Consider the following 19,947-nt stretch of genomic DNA (forward strand, 5'->3'; position numbering starts at 1 on the left):
ACTCTGTTCTACTGCATTCTTTAATGCCCTACCATTTACCATGTATGTCCTATTTCGGTTATTCCTACCAAAATGTAGCACCTCACACTTATCAGCATATGTAAGGAGCAAGTTTGTTTGTTTGTTGTTTTTTGTTTTTTTTTGCACACAGAGTGTAGTGGGTGCCTGGAATGTGCTGCCTGGGGTGGTGGTGGTAGGGGCAGAGACTTTTAAAGAAATGTTTAGATAGGCACATGAATGTGAGGTAAATAGAAGGATATGGACATTGTGAGGGCAGAAGAGATTAGTTTACTGGACCATATAATTACTAATTTATTTGGTTCAGCACTACATTGTGGGCTAAAAGTCTGTTTCTGTGCTGTGTTATTTTCTGTTCTAACTGTTATGTTCATATCACAGACCAACACTTGGTGCAATAGGGAGGTGTCAAAATCATTTAAAATTGTGTCCCAGATTCAGGTTATGACAAAAGATCCATTGGAAACTGCTGAGAATCTCCCAGAATCTTGACCAATATCCTTCCCTGAACAAATTGACTAATAGCTGATTATTTTTAATTTACAGAGTGCAAGTATATTAGCAAAACTATTATTCATTGCTGTTTCATTAGTGCTGTCAGATTTCATCAAACAATGGTTGCATTTTAAACTGATTGAAACTCTTTAGAACATCGAGAAACATGATGTGAGCAACATGATACGGCAGTGTGCATATTCCGCCTTTTACTGCATGCATTAACATCTGAGCCAACAGAGAGACTTAGATAGTTTAGGGCGGGGGTCGGCAACCTGCGGCTCCCGAGCCATTTGTGGCTCTTTCACCTCTGTGCTGCGGCTCCCTGTGGCTTTGGGAAATAATTGGTCAGTATTTAATTAAAATGTATTTTATGTTAGTTTGTTAGCTTTTGAAATGTAATTCTAAATTTGAAGATTATGGTGATCTTGTACAATCTAAGTGTGGCGACATCCGAAACGGCTCACAATTAGCCAGCATTCCGGCTAAGGGAGATAGCCTACGGGGGTTTGTGAGTACGCGTCTTTTGCAGCATCTGCGTCCATGGGGGCTGGGTTGAGAGAGGCTTAAAAGCAAGGCTGTTTAGTTCGAATAAAGCTATCTTTGACTGCAGTTTACTGACACCGCTACAACGTGTTTTTATCGCTGGCTGTCCAGACGGAAGGTGCTGAAACGCTTTGTCGCGTGTCTGGAAGAAGTGAAAACTTTCCTGGGCAGCAAAGGGCTCACCTTTCCTGAGCTGGAACAGCCAGAGTGGCTGGAAAAGCTACACTTCATGGTAGACATGACAGCGCACCTGAACACGCTGAACACAGCTCTTCAGGGGTAAGGACGTACAGCCCTGCACATGTTGGAGGATGTTTTGGCATTCGAGCGCAAGTTGACAGTGCTTGCCAGAGATTTACAGAAAGGCACTTTGTCTCACTTCCCCAATTTGAGAGAGTTCAAACAAGGTCACGACATGATAATTTCGGAGTATTTACATTCTGCAATCATCGCAATGCAAACATCGTTTGGGAAACGCTTCTGTGAGTTCAGAGAGGAAAAAAACACATTATCCTTCCCGGTCACTCCCTTAAGCATCCATCCTTCCCTACTGAATACGACTGCATTGGCAGGTGTGAGTCAACCTGATCTTGAGATGGAACTGGCCGACATAGCCGACAAAGACATATGGGTGTCCAAGTTTAGACGCTTGACAGCAGACCTTGAAGATGTTGCCCGTTCTTGCTCAGAAACACAAATGGAGTGATATTGAAAACCTTCCAAAACCAGACAAACTTGTGTTCGAAACATTTATGTAAACATTAAAAAGTATGCGCTTTGAGTCCTGTCGATCTTTGGATCCACATATGTAAGTGAGCAGGTGTTCTCCAACATGAACTTTATTAAAAACAAACATCGCGCATGCCTCACAGATGACAGCTTGCGATCCTGTGTAAAGATGAAGGTGACGTCATACAGCCCTGATGTGCAGACGCTGTGCGCTGAGGTCCAGGAGCAGAAATCCCATTAACCAAGTATGATAAATATTTTAATTGCCTATTATTTTATGTGTATTCATATTTTTTCATTGTTCAGTGAAATAGTCCTTTTATTTTTCAGGCTGACAGCTGGCTGATGTTATTTTTGGTTTGCTGCTGGCGGAAAATTTAAGTTCGGCGTTTTTCATAAATACAAGAAGGACTCAAATAGACATTGAGTATTTTACTTTAAAGTAACTTTCAACCCAACGTCTTTTTTTCGGAGTTCAAAATGTTTTTGTTGCATGCAGAAATGTAATTTCGTTTTCTCTGCAGGAGTTCATCAATTTCATAAATGCAACACATTATAGTTTGTTTATACATAGCATAAAGGCAAAAAAAACGTTGTATGCAGTGTTATTTCATTTTAAATGTCAAACGGGTTTTGCGGCTCCCAGTGTTTTCTTTTCTGTGGGAAACGGGTCCAAGTGGCTCTTTCAGTGGTAAAGGTTGCTGACCCCTGGTTTAGGGCAATAGGCAAAGAAGTGGCAAAGGAAATACAATGTTGGAAAGTGTACGGTCATGCACTTCAGTGGAAGAAATAAACAGGCAGATGGGGAGAGAATTCAAAATACAGAGATGCAAAGGGACTTGGGAGCTCTTGTGCAGAATACCCTAAAGGTTAACCTCCATGTTGCGTCGGTGGTGAAGAAGGCGAATGCAATGTTGGTATTCATTTCTCAAAGTATAGAATATAAGAGCAGGGGTGTGATTTTGAGGCTCTATAAGGCACTCATGAGACCACACTTGGGAATATTGTGTGTAGTTTTGGGCCCCTTATTTTAAAAAAGATACACTGACATTGAAGAGGGCTCAGAGAAGATTCATAATAATAATAATAATTCCAGGGATGAGAGGGTTACCGTATGAGGAACATCTGGCAGCTCTTGGGCTGTATTCCCTGGAGCTCAGGAGAATGAGGGGGGGATCTCATGGAAACATTCTGAATTTAATAGGCCTGAACAGATTAGATATAGCAAAGTTATTTCCCATGGTAGGCCAAGTCATTGGGTGCATTTAAGGCAGAGATAGATAGGTTCTTGATTAGCCAGGGCATCGAAGGGTATGGGGAGAAGGCAGGGGAGTGGGGATGACTGAAAGAATTGGATCAGCCCATAATTGAATGGCAGAGCAGGCTCGATGGGCCAAACAGCCTACTTCTGCTATATCTTATGGACTTATTGACATTTCTCACAAAGTACACAGTCAATCGTGCAGAGGTCAAGGCTATTCTCTGGAACTGAAATTATCTCAGTAAAATCAGTCACTTAACTTAGCAGACTATTTGTTGACAGATCATGGCTGGCTGTTTAGGTCAGTGCATCTCTAATCCCTTTGTAATCACACAGCCCAATCAAACATGTGAAGCTTCACTGGATGATAACATTATCTAATAGCTGGGTAATGAACTATGGAAACAATGGTGAAATAGAGAATCAGAAAAAGCTATAAACTTTATGACAGAACACATTACAAATGAATACAAGTAGCTGGCTGGATAAACTGCTGGCTTGTGAACACACCCAACAAGTAATTTTATCCAGTCCCTCTTCATTTATACGCATTTAAAAACATACTCTGCTTCCGTTATTGGGGAGCAGAAGCAAGAGACTAGAGTCCCACAACTCTGAGTGTTGCCTATCACCACCCCCATCCCCATTTTCCAGGCACAACTGCAATATCACTAACTAAATCTTGCCAAAATTCCAATGTATGGCCTTCTCTCAGCAATACCAAACTAAAAGATGCAAGAAAAGGGCCAGTAGCATTCTGAAGGATCCCACCCACTCTACTCATGGACTGTTTCTCCCACTCCCATCAGGGAGGAGGCAATGTAACATCTATGGCAGGACTACTAGATTCAAAAACAGTTACTTTCCCAAAGCAGTAAGACTGATCAACACCTCCACCCACTAATCCACCTGTTCACACCCCCAACCACCACTACTTTATCATTTCCTGTCAGAATCACCTTATGTACAGGCACTTCCAACAACACATGCAGCTTATGGCAAAGTCTACACACATCGCAGACTTCAAAGCTAAACGCAGTGGAGTTTTAACATCACAGCCCCTGAGGACCAGCTACTGTTGATGTGACCTGCAGCTTGGTCATCTCTGAGGCTGAAGTACACAGATGCTTCCAACGGGTGGACAGTCACAAGGCGGCGGGACTGGACAGCATTACAGGGCGAGTACTCAAGATGAGCACGGCACAACTGGTAGATGCGTTTACAGACACTTCTAATCTCTCCCTCTCCCAGTGTAGAGTGCCCTCCTGCTTCAAAACATCCAACATTGTTCTGGTACCTAAAAAGACCCAGGTAACATGTCTGAACAACTGGCATCCTGTCACACTCACCTCAATAATAGCAAATGCTTAGAGGGGCTGGTCAAAGACAACATCTGTGGTATGCTACCACCCACAGTGGACTCCTACAATTCACCTACCGACACAACTGACCAACAGATGACACAATAGCCACAGCTCTACACACTGTCCTTACACATCTAGAGAAGAAAGATGTTTATCTGAGAAGCTGTTCTTGAACTACAGTTCAGCATTCAACATCATAATTCCCTCCAGGTTTGACAAGAAGCTCAGAGACCTCGGCCTTGACCCTACCTTGTGTAGCTGAATCCTGGACTTCCTGTCAGATCACTGGCAGGTGGTAAGAGTGGGTTCCTTCACCTGTGCCCCTCTAACCCTCAACACAGGAGCCCCTCAGTGCTGTGTACTGTCTCTTCCTTTACCCTCTGTACACCCATGACTGTGTCACTAACCACAGCTCCAATCTGCTAATTAAATTTGCTGACGACATTACACTGATTGGCCTTTTCTCAAATAATAATGAGACAGCCTAGAGAGAGGAAGTCATCACCCTGACACAGTGGAGTCAAAAAAACAACCTCTTCCTCAATGTTGCGAAAACAAAGGAGCTGGTTGTGGAGGAATGGAGTCAGGCTAACCCCTATTGACATCAATGGATCTGGGGTTGAGAGGGTGAACAGCTGTACGTTCCTCAGCATACACATCACTGAGGATCTCACGTGGTCTGTACATATCAGCTGTGTGGTGAAAAAGGCACAACAGTGCCTAGTTCACTTCAGACGGTTGAAGAAGTTTGGTATGGGCACCCAAATCCCAAGAACTCTCTAGAGGCACAATTGAGAGCATCCTGACTACTGCATCACTACCTGGTATGGAAACTGTACTTCCCTCAATCACAGGGCTCTGCAGAGATTGGTGCAGACAGCCCAACACACCTGTGGATGTAAACTTCCTACTATTCAGGACATTTACAAAGACAGGTGTGTAAAAAAGGGCCCAAAGGATCATTGGGGAGCCAAGTCACCCCAAACACAAACTGTTCCAGCTGCTACCATCCAGGAAATGGACCGCATAAAAGCCAGGACTAACAGGCTCCTGGACAGCTTCCTCCACCAGGCCATCAGACTGATTAATTCATTGTGACACAACTGTATTTCTATGTTATATTGACTAGCTTGTTGTACGTACTATTTATTATAAATTACACGTTGCTCATTTAGATGGAAATGTAATGTACAGATTTTTACTTCTCATGAAAATGAAGGATTTAAGTAATAAAGTCAATTCAATTCAACTTCTTTGCCCAGACACCAGGAAATCTGCAGATGCTGGAAATTCAAGCAACACACACAAAATGCTGGTGGAACGCAGCAGACCAGGCAGCATCTATAGGGAGAAGTACAGTCGACATTTTGGGCCGAGACCCTTCATCAGGACTAATTGAAAGAAAAGATAGTAAGAGATTTCTTTGCCCAGAATCACTTTGTATTCAGCAGCTCTCTGTTAAGTTCAATCTGCCCAATGCTCATTTTTTCAGATATCTCCAAATCCGACACTTTATTGCTCCTTTAATTCCTAACTTTCCTGAAATGCCTGCGAAAAATGCTATGGACCTATTTCTTTCCATGAATCCACTAGATAAAGGCTTAATATCAATCATCCGAGATAAACCAGCAGCCTTACAACGGGCCCCCATGGATAAAATCAAAAAGGCCTGGGAGCAGGATTTAAATATCTCCTTATTTGAGGAGAGCTGGGATTCAGTTCTCAAATCGGTTAACTCAACCTCTCTTTGTGCTTGCCACTGCCTTTTACAGTTTAAGATTGTTCATAGAGCCCATTTGTCTAAATCTAAACTGACTCGATTCTACCCTAGCGTTAGTCCGCTCTGTGATAAATGTAAGAGGGGCGTGGCCTCTCTCATCCATATGTACTGGTTTTGTCCTAGCTTGGAGAAATTCTGGAAAGATGTCTTCACTACGTTATCGTGTATTCTGAATCAGCACCTAGAACCAAACCCCTTAATTGCTCTGTTCGGTTTTTGGGGTGAGACAGATTTATGTGTGGGTCAGACCAAATGCCGAATATTATCCTTTGCCTCTCTCCTGGCTAGATGCTTGATCCTCCTCAGATGGAGAGATGTTGCCCTGCCCACTCATGCTGAATGGCTTAACGACATCATGGCCTGTTTGGACCTTGAAAAAATTCATTATTCAGTTCTCAATTCGGATCTAAAGTTCCATAAGGTCTGGGGACCTTTTATCGAGTACTTTCATAACCCTCCTCTTGACTAGGGTTTTTTTCTTTTTGGTCCCTTGCTTTCAGCTCCTTTTTTTTTCAGGTAGAAGGCATTATTACCCTCTGTTGCTGAGTGTATTCACAGTCTGGGAGTTTAGCTGTCCTGATTTATACTCTCTATATTGTGTTATGGTTGGTCTGGAGTTGCTGTTGTTTTTTCTTGTGTTGTGGGGCTTGGGGAGGACACTAAGCTTACTTGTCTTTAATTTAGGTGCTTTTTTTTTGCTAAATTCTCTTCCTTTGTAGCATATTGTTATTGTATGCTTAATTTTGCACTGTTTTAATGTTCCTCATTGGGATTTGGGGTTTTTAATTTGTAAAATGTTTTGAAAAACGAATAAAAAAAATTTTTAAAAAAAGAATCACTTTGTATACAATTAATGCATACAAGTCACCTTATGTATTTATATTTATTACTCTTTTTATTATTATTATTATTTTATTATTGTTTTTTCTCTGTGATGCATTGGATTCGGGGCAACAATTATTTTGTTCATCTTTACACTTGTGTGAATCGCTAGCTTTGCAAATCCCACAATGCACAATATTTCACTGCCCAAAATAGCCTCATAAGGGTAACCAACATGCACAATATTTAAATCACATGCAAAATACTGTGTCATCTCTGCAATAACTTTCCATCCCAATCTCTTTGTATGTCACCAAAGTTCAAACAATAGACACCAAGTGTCTGAAGTAAGGCTCTCAGAATCTGAGTAGCTGTTCAGGGCAGCCTTCTCCATCTACTGGGTCAAGACATTCTCACTCCGGCCTTCACAAGGAAGGCAATGGTGGGGGAGGGGAGGAGAATGTTAACAAAGAGAATTAAGTTACGGCAAAATTCTTGCTGAGGCATTTTAAAAACACCAGATTTGTAACATATTTCATTCCTATCTAAAGCAATCCAAACATTGCTTTGTGAATAGATTCCAAAGCAATCTATTGACAAACTTCAACTCATTCGGAACATCACTGCTAGACTTTTAACCAAAACCAGGATAAGGGAGCACATCACTCCTGACCTGACATTGGCTTCCTCTATCCTTTAGAATTGATTTTAAAATTCTCTTGTTTTTAAATCTCTCGATGGCCTGGGACCAGAGAACATCACAGAATTGTTTTTGTTTTATAATCCTGCTCGAGCTCTCAAGGTCTTCTTCTGCCAGTCTCTTAAATTTAAACAATCTTCCCTCGAAAGATAATTTGCAGGTCAGCTTTTTTGAACTACACACCTAAACTGTGGAATTCAAAACCTAAAAATATAAGGGATGCAAACTTTTAAACACCAGTTCAAAACCTATTTATTTAACCTTGCTTTTAATTAGCATTGTTTATCTTTTATTTTCATGCTTGCACTTTATCCATTGTAAAGCACTTTAAACTACATTGTCTGTGTGAAAAGTGATCCATAAATAAGCTATTATCCCCTTTAAACACACCCAAATAATTATGTCATTCTGTTCTCCAATTTAATAGCCCCTTCCTCACCTGAATAGTCCAAGTGCACTTTAACCCTGCACTCCCTTCTATTTTACAGTCAAACATCATACAGGTTTACAGCAACTCATAGGCTGTCTTTACTTGGAGTGAACTCAGTTTGATCACAGCAGGAGACACAGTGACTGCAGAGAGTGGAATCTGGAGCAACGCAGTGGGTGGAGCAGCATCGGTGGGTGGGGTGAAGAGAACTGCTGATGTTTCAGGACCAAACCCTGCATTGAGTCATTTAAAAGTGGAGTCTGTGACTGGGCCAGTAGTTTTTGCCTCTGGATATTCTATGGCCACCACATTTGCAACATACTAAATCCACCATTTGCAGGTTCATTTGCCTAAAAGCTTTTTCCCCTTCACCATCAGATTTCTGAACTGGCCATGTTATTTGTCTTTTGCACCATTTATTATTGTAATTTTAAACCCGCCAATTTACTGAATTTGATTAACATCAAAGTAAGGACAACAAAATGACTAATGCCTTGACACACTTTCTATACATGGACAATTTGAAATTGTAAGCTCCTTCACCAGTAAAGCTAAAACAATTAATTCAAATAGTAGACCTATTTTCTAAAGATGTAAAACATAAAGTTTGGATTTGATAAGTGCGGAGCATGAAACATAAAGGAGGTGCAATAGAGCTAGTAGAGTACAAAACCGAGTAGCAGGGTACAATACAAACCGATTGATGAATATGAAACATACAAGTATCTGAGATATCAATAAGCAAAGAAAATAGATCATAGTGCAATAAAGGGAAGACTTGAGAAATCTTCTTCAAGGCTTAAGAAAATCTGCCAAACAGACAACCAAACAAATTATACCTTGACACACTTTCTACAAATGGAGTATTTGAAATTATATGCTCCTTCATCAGTAAAGCTGAAGTAATTAACTCAAGTTGCTTTTTACTATTGCAAATATAACCATTCAAAACACACATAACATAACAGAAATCAATGTAAAAACCACTAGAAATATGTTAAATTAAGAGGAAGTTAAATGACTATGAAACCTGAAGAGGGTATAGATTGTCCCAATAGGAATACCTACAACTCGTATCATCCCAAAGGCAGTATACAACAGCATTAAACAATTAGGCCGGCTCAACAATAATTATGCAAGTCTCCAGAAAGCCACAATACTAAAGACCACTAGAATAGTCTGAAAGTTCTGAGCAATTGAGAAATGGGGTTGCTTGGCTATGTCCATATTTCAGGTTTTATCAGCTGGAACGCAGAACAAAAAATAATAACTATAAATATAAATAAATAAGCAACAAATATCAAGAACATAAGATGATTGTATGCTCTAGTATCAATTGTTTGGTGACAATAAAGTATTTGTATTTGAAGAGCCCTTGGAAATGAGTCCAAAGGTTGTGAGAACAGTTCAACAATGGGATAAGTAAAGTCATCCTCTCTCTGGTTCAAGACCCTGATGGTTGAGGGGTAATAATTGTTGCTTAACCTGATGGAGTGGGTCCTGAGGCTCCTGCACCTTCTTCCTGATGACAAAAGTGGGAAGAGAGCATGGCCAGGGTGGTGGGGGTCCCTGATGATGAATGATGCATACCTGTGACAGCACTCTGCATAGATGTGCTCACTGGTGGGGACTGCTTTACCCATGATGGACTGGACCATATCCGCTACTTTCAGCACAAGATCAAATACTTTTGCATTCAGTAAATTCGTGATTTCATAAGTATTTGATCTTATGCTGAAAGTAGTGGATATCTCACTCTGGAATGAGATATCCAAAGTAGAAACACTTCCATTCAGTAAATTTGTGATTTCTTGTGTTTCTAACCTTGGATATCTCATTCCAGGGTGATAACTTGTTAACTCATAAGGAGGTCAGATCAGAAAGATTAGATTCTCACATCAGAGTCTTTAGACTCTGCCTTGAAAATTAAGAACTTCTGTTCAAGCTCTAAAGTAGATAAACTTTTATTTTAGTAAGTGGAAAATGAACACTTGCAGTTCCTGCTGTACTCTTACAGTTAGCCTGGTTTGCTTGGCAATAAAACATGGATCAATCTTGCTTTCAAAGGACAGAAATGCAGGTAAAGGACACCTCCAAGGAGATTAAAAATTAACCCAAGATAAGAGCAATGTCTGTGTGCCGATGAAGGGTCCTGGCCCAAAATACAGACAAGTCCCAATGAAGGCTTTCAGCCTGAAATGTTTCCATAGATGCTGCCTGACCTGCTGAGCTCCTCAGCAGGGGGGTGTGGGGTGAGGGAGAAGGGGGTGGAGAGGAGGGGGTGGAGCAGCATATTATATCATCCCACATCTTCAGTATGTGTGTGTGTCTGTGCAAATAATATCACACACCTGGTAAGAATACCTCCACAAGATTGTGGGCATCATGCTAGCGTAACGCTTTACAACGCCAGCAACCTCGTTTCAATTCCTGCTGCTGGCTGCTGTCTGTAAGGAGTTAAACATTCTCCCCATCACTGTGGAAGTTTGCCCTAGGTGCTCTGGTTTCCTCCCACATTACATGTTAGCAGTTTAAAGAGCAAACACAAGGAAATCTGCAGATGCTAGAAATTCAAACAACACACACAAAATGCTGGTGGAACACAGCAGGCCAGGCAGCATCTAAAAGGAGAAGCACTGTTGACGTTTCAGGTTGAAACCCCTTGTCAGGACTAACTGAAAGGAAAGATAGTAAAGAGATTTGAAAGTAGTGGGGGGGGGGGGGGGATGCGAAATGATAGGCCTCCCGTCCCATGATCCTTTCCCTTCTCCAGCTCTGTATCACTTTTGCCAATCACATTCCCAGCTCTTAGCTTCACCCCACCCTCCTCTGGTCTTCTCCAATCATTTCGCATTCCCCTCCCCCCACTACTTTAAAATCTCTTACTATCTTTCCTTTCAGTTAGTCCTGACGAAGGGTCTTGGCCCGAAACGTCGACAGTGCTTCTCCTTATAGATGCTGCCTGGCCTGCTGTGTTCCACCAGCATTTTGTGTGTGTTGTTAGTAGTTTAACTGGTCACATGCATGTAAAAGATTGGCGAGGTCTGGTTGGGCCAACAGGACCTTTTACCATGCTAAATCTTTAAATAATAAAAAATAAGAGACTTTTTCCTATCCAAATTCAAACAATTTCTCAAGTACTGAACCAGAAATATAAAGGTAAACATCGATCAGCATTGGTTGCTTTGAACTGAAAATACTGAAAGAGGAAAAGATGTAAATCGGTCAAATAGACTAATTCTGCTCCTATGTCTGATGGCCTAAATCTGTCTAAACATCAACTGATTCAAATAATCATCCATTGAACAAATAGAGCAGGTTACAATTAGCACATTAAATGAATTATGTCATTTCATCTTGGGTGTTTTCTGGATTTCCTGAGGATTTATATAGTTACAACAAAAATCTAAGTTAGCAAACTCCTCTCCAAAAAGGCAAAATCCTTAAAATTCTCTAACTGAGCACTCTCCTGGTGATGCACAAAGGTAAATAAGACATGGGCATAAAGCAAGTACCAAAAAAAATTAACCTGCTCTCTATCAGTGAGCTGGGAGAAAGTTGGACTTGATGAAGGGTCTTGGCCCGAAACCGCGACTGTTTATTCATTTCCATTGATGCTGCCTGATCTGCTGAGCTCCTCTAGCATTTTGTGTGTGATGTTCTGGGTTTCCAGCATTTGCAGAATCTCTGCTGTTTATGAAAGTTGATACTTGCACTGATACAGAAGGATAGAGTCTGTGCAAGCTAAAATAAGAAGTGGTCATTCTCGTGAATTCAGACTAAAATCTCAAATTTTCCAGTACCAGCTGGAAAAAGACCATAATTCCAGCAAAAACAAACTACACCGTTGTACATTTGACATAAATAAATCATAAACACCACATAAAATGAGATTTTAGTAGTGGGACACAGACTTTCTTGTATGCTTTTTTTTTAGTGTAGTCTTTTAACATTCCATTTCTCCCATAAAGGCTGAGGTTTCACATTTAACGCAGCAGTTGAAACTAACTTCAAAACCAAAACAGTTTATACTTATGTTGTGCTCTTTAACACAGTAAAATGTCCTGAAGTTTTGCAGAAAATTTGAGACCAAACTAATTGACATATTTTGTGCGTTGATGAAAAACTTGATCAAAATACTAGCTATGATAGAACACAGAACATTACAGCACGGTTCAGTCCCTTTGGACCATGATGCTATGCCAACCTTTTTAACCTACTCCAAGATCAATTCCTTTTCTGCATTGCTCTCCTCATTCACCTATCCTTGCAAGCAGAACAAGTGCTACACTTGCCCCTACATCATCTCTCTCACTACCATTCAGGGCCCTAAACAGTCCTTCCAGGTGAGATGACACTTCACCTGGGAGACCTTTGGGGTCACTTACTGTGTCCAGTGCTCCCAGTGTGGTATCCTGTACATCGGTGAGATTGGGAGACCGCTTTGCTGAGCACTTATGCTCTGTCCACCAGAAAAAGCCGGCCATTTTAATTCCATTTCCCATTCCCATTCTGATATGTCTATCCATTGCCTCCACCATTGTGGTGATGAGGCCACACTTTAGCTTGGAGGAACAACACCTTGTATTCTATTTGGATAGCCTCCAACCTGATAGCATGAACATCGATTTCTCAAAGTTTCAGTAATGTCTCCCACCCCACTCCTTCACTATTTCCCATCCCCTTTTCCCTCTCTCACTTTATCTCGTTGCCCACCCATCACCTCCCTCTGGTGCTCCTCGCCCCTTTTCTTTCTTCCATAGCTTTCAGCCTTTTTCACCAATCAACTTCCAAGCTCTTTAATTCATCGCTCGCCCTTCAGGTTTCACCTATCACCTTGTGTTTCTCTCTCACCTCCCCCACCTTTTAAATCTACTCCTCAGCTTTTATTCCTCCAGTCCTGCCAAGGGTTTCATCCCAAAACATTGACTGTACTCTTTTCCCAGCTGCTGCCTGGGCTGCTGAGTTCTTCCAGCATTTTGTGTGTATATACCTCTTATCATTTGTGCACTCTATCAAGTCACCTCTCATCCTCCTTCACTCCAAAGAGAAAAAGCCCTGCCTCACTTAACCTATCCTCATAAACTTGCTCTCTAATCCAGGCAGTATCTTGGTAAATCTCTTCTGCACCCTCTCTAAAGTTCCCACATCTTTCCTTAACATCTTAAAACAGGAATTTCAAAGAATTGGGACTTAGCAGCCAAAGCAACTCAATTTTGGGATGTTCAAGTGACCAGCAACAAAACAGAACGAATAATAGTGGTGTGGAACTTGATGTGGTTTGTTGGCCCAAGTTCATGCAGATACAGAGAGGTGGGACCAGCTGCTGCTTAAATATGATCCAATGCAAGTTAATAAGCATGGATGCATAAAGTAAATTAATAAATAGCAAATCAGAATCAGATTTATCAATAATGTACATCAAGAACTATACTGTTTTGCAGCAGCAGTACATTGCAATGCATAATACAAAAAAACTATAAATTACAATAAGAAATATTATATGTATATATATTTAAATAAGTAGTGGTAAAAGAAGTCAAAATAAGAAAAAAGTGAGGTAGCGTACATGGGTTCATTGTCCATTCAGAAATACGATGGTGTTGGGGAAGAGGCCATTCATAAAACATTGATTATGTACGTTCAGGCTCCTGTACCCCCTCCTCCTTGATGGTAGTAATGAGAAGAGGGCACACCCTGGGAGATGGGAGTCCTTAATGCCGAATGCCACCTTTTAGAGGCACCATGTTTTGAAGACATCGTCAATGCTGGGGAGACTAGTAGCTATGATGGAGCTGGTTGAATTTGCATGGACTTTGTGCTAACCTGTGTATGGATAGGAAAACCAAGACTAGAAACAAGTAACATTTTATTAACCTTCAGGAGAGAGGAATTAGCATAATTAGTAGAGGCACTGACTCACACCTGGCTCAGTCCTGAAATCTAGTGCTGCCTGCTTGAAGTTTGCATATTACCTCTGTGACGATGGAGGACAGCACAATAGCTATAAGATTGGGGTTTAATATCCGCTGGTGTCTATGTTTGTACATTTTCCCCAAGACTGCATGGGTTTCCTTCAGGTGTTCCAGTTTCGTCCCACTTTCCAGACATGTGGTTTAGGGTTAATAATTGGGTTCCTCCACCCTTATCAAAAAGGCACAACAGCACCTTTATTTCCTGCGGAGCATCAAGAAAGCTCACCTCTGTCCCAGGATACTGACGGACTTTTACCGCTGTACCATTGAGAGCATACTCACCAACTGCATCTCAGCGTGGTATGGCAATTGCCCTGTATCAGACTGCAAAGCATTCCAGCCTGTGGTGAAAACTGCCCAGTGGATTATCGGCACCCAAATGCCCATCATTGAGAACTTCTACCATAAATGCTGCCTGGGCAGGGTGAAAAGCATCATCAAGGATGCATTTCACCTGAAACATGGACTTTTTACTCTCCTCCCATCCTACAGGTGCTACAGAAGCCTCCGATCCACACCAGCAAGCACAGGAAGAGCTTCTTCCCTGAGGCTGGGACCCTGCTGAACCTCACATCACAGCGCTAAGCAGTATTGCACCCATATTGTACTGTCTCAATACTTCTATATTTGTGTGCTGTAGCACTTAATTTTTATTCGCAGTTATTTTGTAAATAACACTATTCTTTGCATTTCTGGTTAGATGCTAACTACATTTCATTGGCACAATGACAATAAAGTTGAATCTAATCTAATCTAATAAATTGTGAGCATGCCATGTTGACGATGGAAGCATGGTGCCACTTGGGGGCTGCTCCCAGAACACAATCCTCAGACTGCATTGGTCATTGATGAAAATGATATATTTCACTGTGCATTTCAAATAAAACTAATCTTTATCTTTTCTTTAGTTTTCCTCCCACATTCCACAGGTGTGAGTTATGCTAACTGGCCACAGTAACTTACTCCTACAGTATTGATGAGTGGTAGAATCTTCGGGGGAGTTTGTGAGAACACAGGGAGTCGGCGGGAACACAAAGAGAATAATAAAAGATCAATGTAGGATTAGTGAAAATGAGTGGCTAATGACTGGCGTGACTTCTGTGAGTCAAAGAGCCTGTCTGCATGCCGTATTCCTCTATGAAAATAATGACAGAAGTGCACAAACAATGAGATGCATGGATAGGGGTAAATTGTCAGCATGTTTCCCCAAAGTGAAAATGTCGAAAACTGGAGGGCATAAGTTTAAGGGGAGAGAGGAAAATTTAAAGGAGATTTACGAGGAAAGTCTTTTTTTAAAACAAAGTGGAAGTTGCTTGGAATAAACTGCAAGAGAGTGACCATAAGGCCAAAAACATAGCAATAATCAAAACAATATACTTATTAGTGAGTGGTTGAGACAGATATCATAGAAATGTTTTAGGCGCATTTAGGCAAATACAGGAACAATTCCAGCCACCCTGCTTACGGACTGTTACTCTCACTCCTGGCATTCATGTCAGGATCACCAGACTCTAAAACAGTTACTTTCCCAAAGCAGTGAGGCTGTTCAACACCTCCACACCATCAACGATCACTACTTTATCATTTCCTGTCGGTTACCTAATGTACAGACACTCCTGTGCCTAGTGTCACTTTATGGGCACATAATTCATCTATGTATATAAGCCACATTTATAAGTTTTGTGTCTATTATTCTTATTGTGTTCTTTATCTTACTGGATTTTCTATGTGCTAGATCAGATTTGGATTAACAATTATTTCATTCCCCTTTACACTTACGTAATGACATTAAATTATCTTGCATCTTGAACAGGCAGGGAACAGAAAGACACTGACCATTTGTAGGCATTTGAAATTAGGTTAGGTTGCCACAAGAGTCAGCACAGACACCATGGGCTGAAGAGCCTGTTCCTGTGCTGTACAATATTATGTTCTATCAATATTTTATGTGAATTTACCAGTTAGGAGTTATCAAAAACAGTTTAAGACTCTGATATGTAACATTTAGCCATTTTATTATTATTGGTCGCACAATAGTGCAGCGATTAGTGTAAAGCTTTATAGTGCCAGTGATCAGCAACTGGGGTTCAATTCCTGCCATGTTTTCCCTGTGACCATGTGGCTTTTCTCCAGGTGCTCCAGTTTCTTCCCACATTCCAAAGACGTCTGTGTTATTGAGTTGTGGGTGTGCTGCGTTGACACCAGAAGCATGGCAACACTTACTGGCTGCCCCCAGCAGATCCTCGGTCTGCAATGGTTATTGCAAATGGCTCATTTCACTGTGTTTTGATGTTTCAAAGTACAAATAAAGTTAATCTTTAATTTTTATTATGTTGAACTAGTTTAAAAACAATTATAGAACCATTATTTGATTGTAAGATGCAGTTGATGTAAACATTCATTACCTCCATTATTTTTGATGGCAGCGATTCCGCGACAGAAGTCATCAAAGCCAATGACCCCAAGACCTGCAGGATCCAGGTACTTTGTTAATTCCTTTACCTGAAGAGGAAACAAAGTGCATAGTAAATCTGCAGCACCAAATATCAGCAGATCACAAAAAGCAGCCCTAGCAATTAAAAAAGTTGATGACAGCAGCTAAATGTGGGACCTAAAACAAACCACAAAAAGATACTCCACAAAATTGCACTTTGTATCCTTTGAATAATCAGAGAACAATCTTCTATGTGGTGGTCTGCTGGGCTAATAGCATCAACACAGGTGATGCCAACAAGCTCAATAAACTGATTAGAAAGGCTGGCTCTGTTATAGAAGTCAAACTTGAGGTTGTGGTAGAGCAAAGGACCCTACAGAAAATCCTGACAATTTTGGACAACGTTTCTCAGTCGCTGCATGCCACCGTGGCTGAACAGAGGAGCACTTTTAGTAATAGACAATGACTGCGCTGCTCCAAAGAGCACTATATGAAGTCACTTTTACCCTCAGCCATTAGGCTCTATAATGAGTCAACCAATGGCCACAGAAGTGATGACCCCCTCTTGTTAGACTGTTTGTGGTAACTTCTTTATTTATTCTTTCTACTTCTCTTCCAATATTTACATCTGTACATTTGTAATGCTACTGTTTCACTGTAATTTCCTTTGGGATCAATAAAGTATTTATCAATAACCTACAGAATGGAAGACCAGTAGGGTCACCATTACATCTGGAAAGAGCAGATATCATTAGCCTTATATTTTATTTACACACATAATTTAGGGACAGCTTCTTCCCCTCCACCATTAGAATTCTGAATGGACAGTGAACCCATGCACATTGCCTCACTGTTTTTTCTTTTTTTTTTGTTTTCGTTTTCCACTACTTATTTAATTATAAGTATTATAAGTATATTATAAGATAAATATTTCTTGTTGCAATTTAGTTTCTTATTATGTATTCCAATGTACTGCTGCCACAAAAACAACATATTTCAAGACATACGTTAGTGACATTAAACCTGAATCTGATTTAAATCCAGCATGACATTTCGATATTTAAAAAATAAAAAATTCAAGAAAAGTCAAATCTGGATATACTTTGAAAACTGAAAAATTGCAGGTAATGGAACTCAAATAAGAAACAGGATAATGGAAATACTGAGTAGGTCAGGCAGCATCAGATGGGGTTGGGGGGGGATGGAATGATAACATTTACGGTAGCATAGTGGTTAGACACCATTATAGCTCAGAGCTTGAGAGTTTAGAGTTCAATTTCAGCATACTCTGTAAGAAGTTTGCATGTCACTCCCGTGAGCGCATAAGTTTCCTCCAAGTGCTCCAGTTTCCTCCCATAGCCTAAAGATGTACCGGTTAGTAGGTCAATTGGCCATTGGAAATTGTCCTGTAATTAGGCTAGGGTTAAATAGGTGAGTTGCTGGGTGGCAAGGCTCATTGGGCTTGGAGGGCCTGATCCACACTGTATCTCAGGTCAAAATCCTGCATCAGGACTCCCGAGGGCTTTGATGCAAAATATCACCAATTTCTCTCACCCTCACAGATGCTGCTCCATCTGATGTTCCTCTTACAGATCGTTCCATGATGTAGATTACATCTCCCAATGCAACAACTGTACCTGGTACTGGGTATGAAGGGCATGGAGAATAATATGTGGGCTCAAAGCTGCCTAGAACCATAATGATACGTCCTTTTTTCAGGTAGGAAGACTGAGCATTTAATCTGGGAAGGGTCAAGAGAATTTATTTTCTTTGCCTGGAGAATATTAGGAGGCACTGTGCCAGGAGAAGTGACTAGCTATTTGGTTTTGAGGAATTTCTTCAAGCAAAGAGTTGTGAACCTTCCTTGCACGGGCAGTGCAGATGGCAAGTTCCGCTCAAGGCAGAGAGAGATCTTTGGATTACACTTGACCAAGGATTATGAAGAATTCAGCTGACAAAGGAGCTGAAAAATATAATTTATTGATTAGCAGTTATCTTATTGAAGGTGGAGGCTACAGGGCATGTATGGCCTCTTCCTATTCCTATGCATGTTCTTAATTCAAAAATCAATTGAGGGAGGAGAAGGGGCAAAAGGGGGAGCAATGTAAGGTATTAATGCTGGAGTAATAAAATGGATTCAACAGTGGCTAGATGGGAGATGCCAGAGAGTAGTGGTGGATAATTGTTTATCAGGATGGAGGCCGGTGACTAGCGGGGTGCCTCAGGGATCTGTTTTGGGCCCAATGTTGTTTGTAATATACATAAATGATCTGGATGATGGGGTGGTAAATTGGATTAGTAAGTATGCCGATGATACTAAGGTAGGAGGTGTTGTGGATAATGAGGTGGATTTTCAAAGCTTGCAGGGAGATTTATGCCAGTTAGAAGAATGGGCTGAACGTTGGCAGATGGAGTTTAATGCTGAGAAGTGTGAGGTTCTACATTTTGGCAGGAATAATCCAAATAGAACATACAGAGTAAATGGTAGGGCATTGAGGAATGCAGAGGAACAGAGAAGATCTAGGAATAACTGTGCATAGTTCCCTGAAAGTGGAGTCTCATGTAGATAGGGTGGTGAAGAGGGCTTTTGGAACGCTGGCCTTTATAGATCAGAGCATTGAGTACAGAAGTTGGAATGTAATGTTAAAATTGTACAAGGCATTGGTAAGGCCAAATTTAGAATATTGTGTGCAGTTCTGGTCACTGAATTATAGGAAAGATATCAATAAATTAGAGAGAGTGCAGAGACGATTTACTAGGATGTTACCTGGGTTTCAGCACTTAAGTTACAGAGGAAAGTTGAACAAGTTAGGTCTCTATTCATTGGAGCGTAGAAGGTTGAGGGGGGATTTGATCGAGGTATTTAAAATTCTGAGAGGGATAGATAGAGTTGACGTGAATAGGCTGTTTCCATTGAGAGTAGGGGAGATTCAAACGAGAGGACATGATTTGAGAGTTAGGGGGCAGGTTTAAGGGAAACACGAGGGGGTATTTCTTTACTCAGAGAGTGATAGCTATGTGGAATGAGCTTCCTGTAGAAGTAGTAGAGGCCAGATCAGTTGTGTCATTTAAGGTAAAATTGGATAGGTATATGGAGCGGAAAGGAGTGGAGGGTTATGGGCTGAGTGCGGGTAGGTGGGACTAGGTGAGATTAAGAGTTCAGCACGGACTAGGAGGGCCGAGATGGCCTGTTTCCGTGCTGTGATTGTTGTATGGTTATATGATGCTAAACTTTAAAGGCAGATCAGATAGAGTTCCTTGTAAAGCTACTTCTCAGGAACTAGCTCAGGAACCCATTTCACCTTCTCTGTACTCTCCCAAGTACATCTCCTGAAATGATACCAAATATACTGGCATAAGCAGTTCGCTTGCACTAGCAGTAATAGAGGCGCT

The 19,947-nt window shown here is 41.0% G+C and overlaps 1 protein-coding gene across 2 annotated transcripts in view; it reads right to left on the bottom strand.

The window, feature by feature from the left end:
- Nucleotides 1-19,947, bottom strand: part of rab11fip3 (RAB11 family interacting protein 3 (class II)) — a 201,396-nt gene that overhangs the window by 124,208 nt on the left and 57,241 nt on the right. For both annotated transcript variants that reach the window (XM_059978857.1, XM_059978856.1), the window contains exon 2: nt 16,526-16,622. In XM_059978857.1, coding sequence (XP_059834840.1) covers nt 16,526-16,622 — 97 coding nt within the window. The remainder of the gene's footprint in view (nt 1-16,525; nt 16,623-19,947) is intronic.

This window comes from Hypanus sabinus, chromosome 9, assembly GCF_030144855.1.
Source record: "Hypanus sabinus isolate sHypSab1 chromosome 9, sHypSab1.hap1, whole genome shotgun sequence".
NCBI lineage: Eukaryota > Metazoa > Chordata > Chondrichthyes > Myliobatiformes > Dasyatidae > Hypanus > Hypanus sabinus.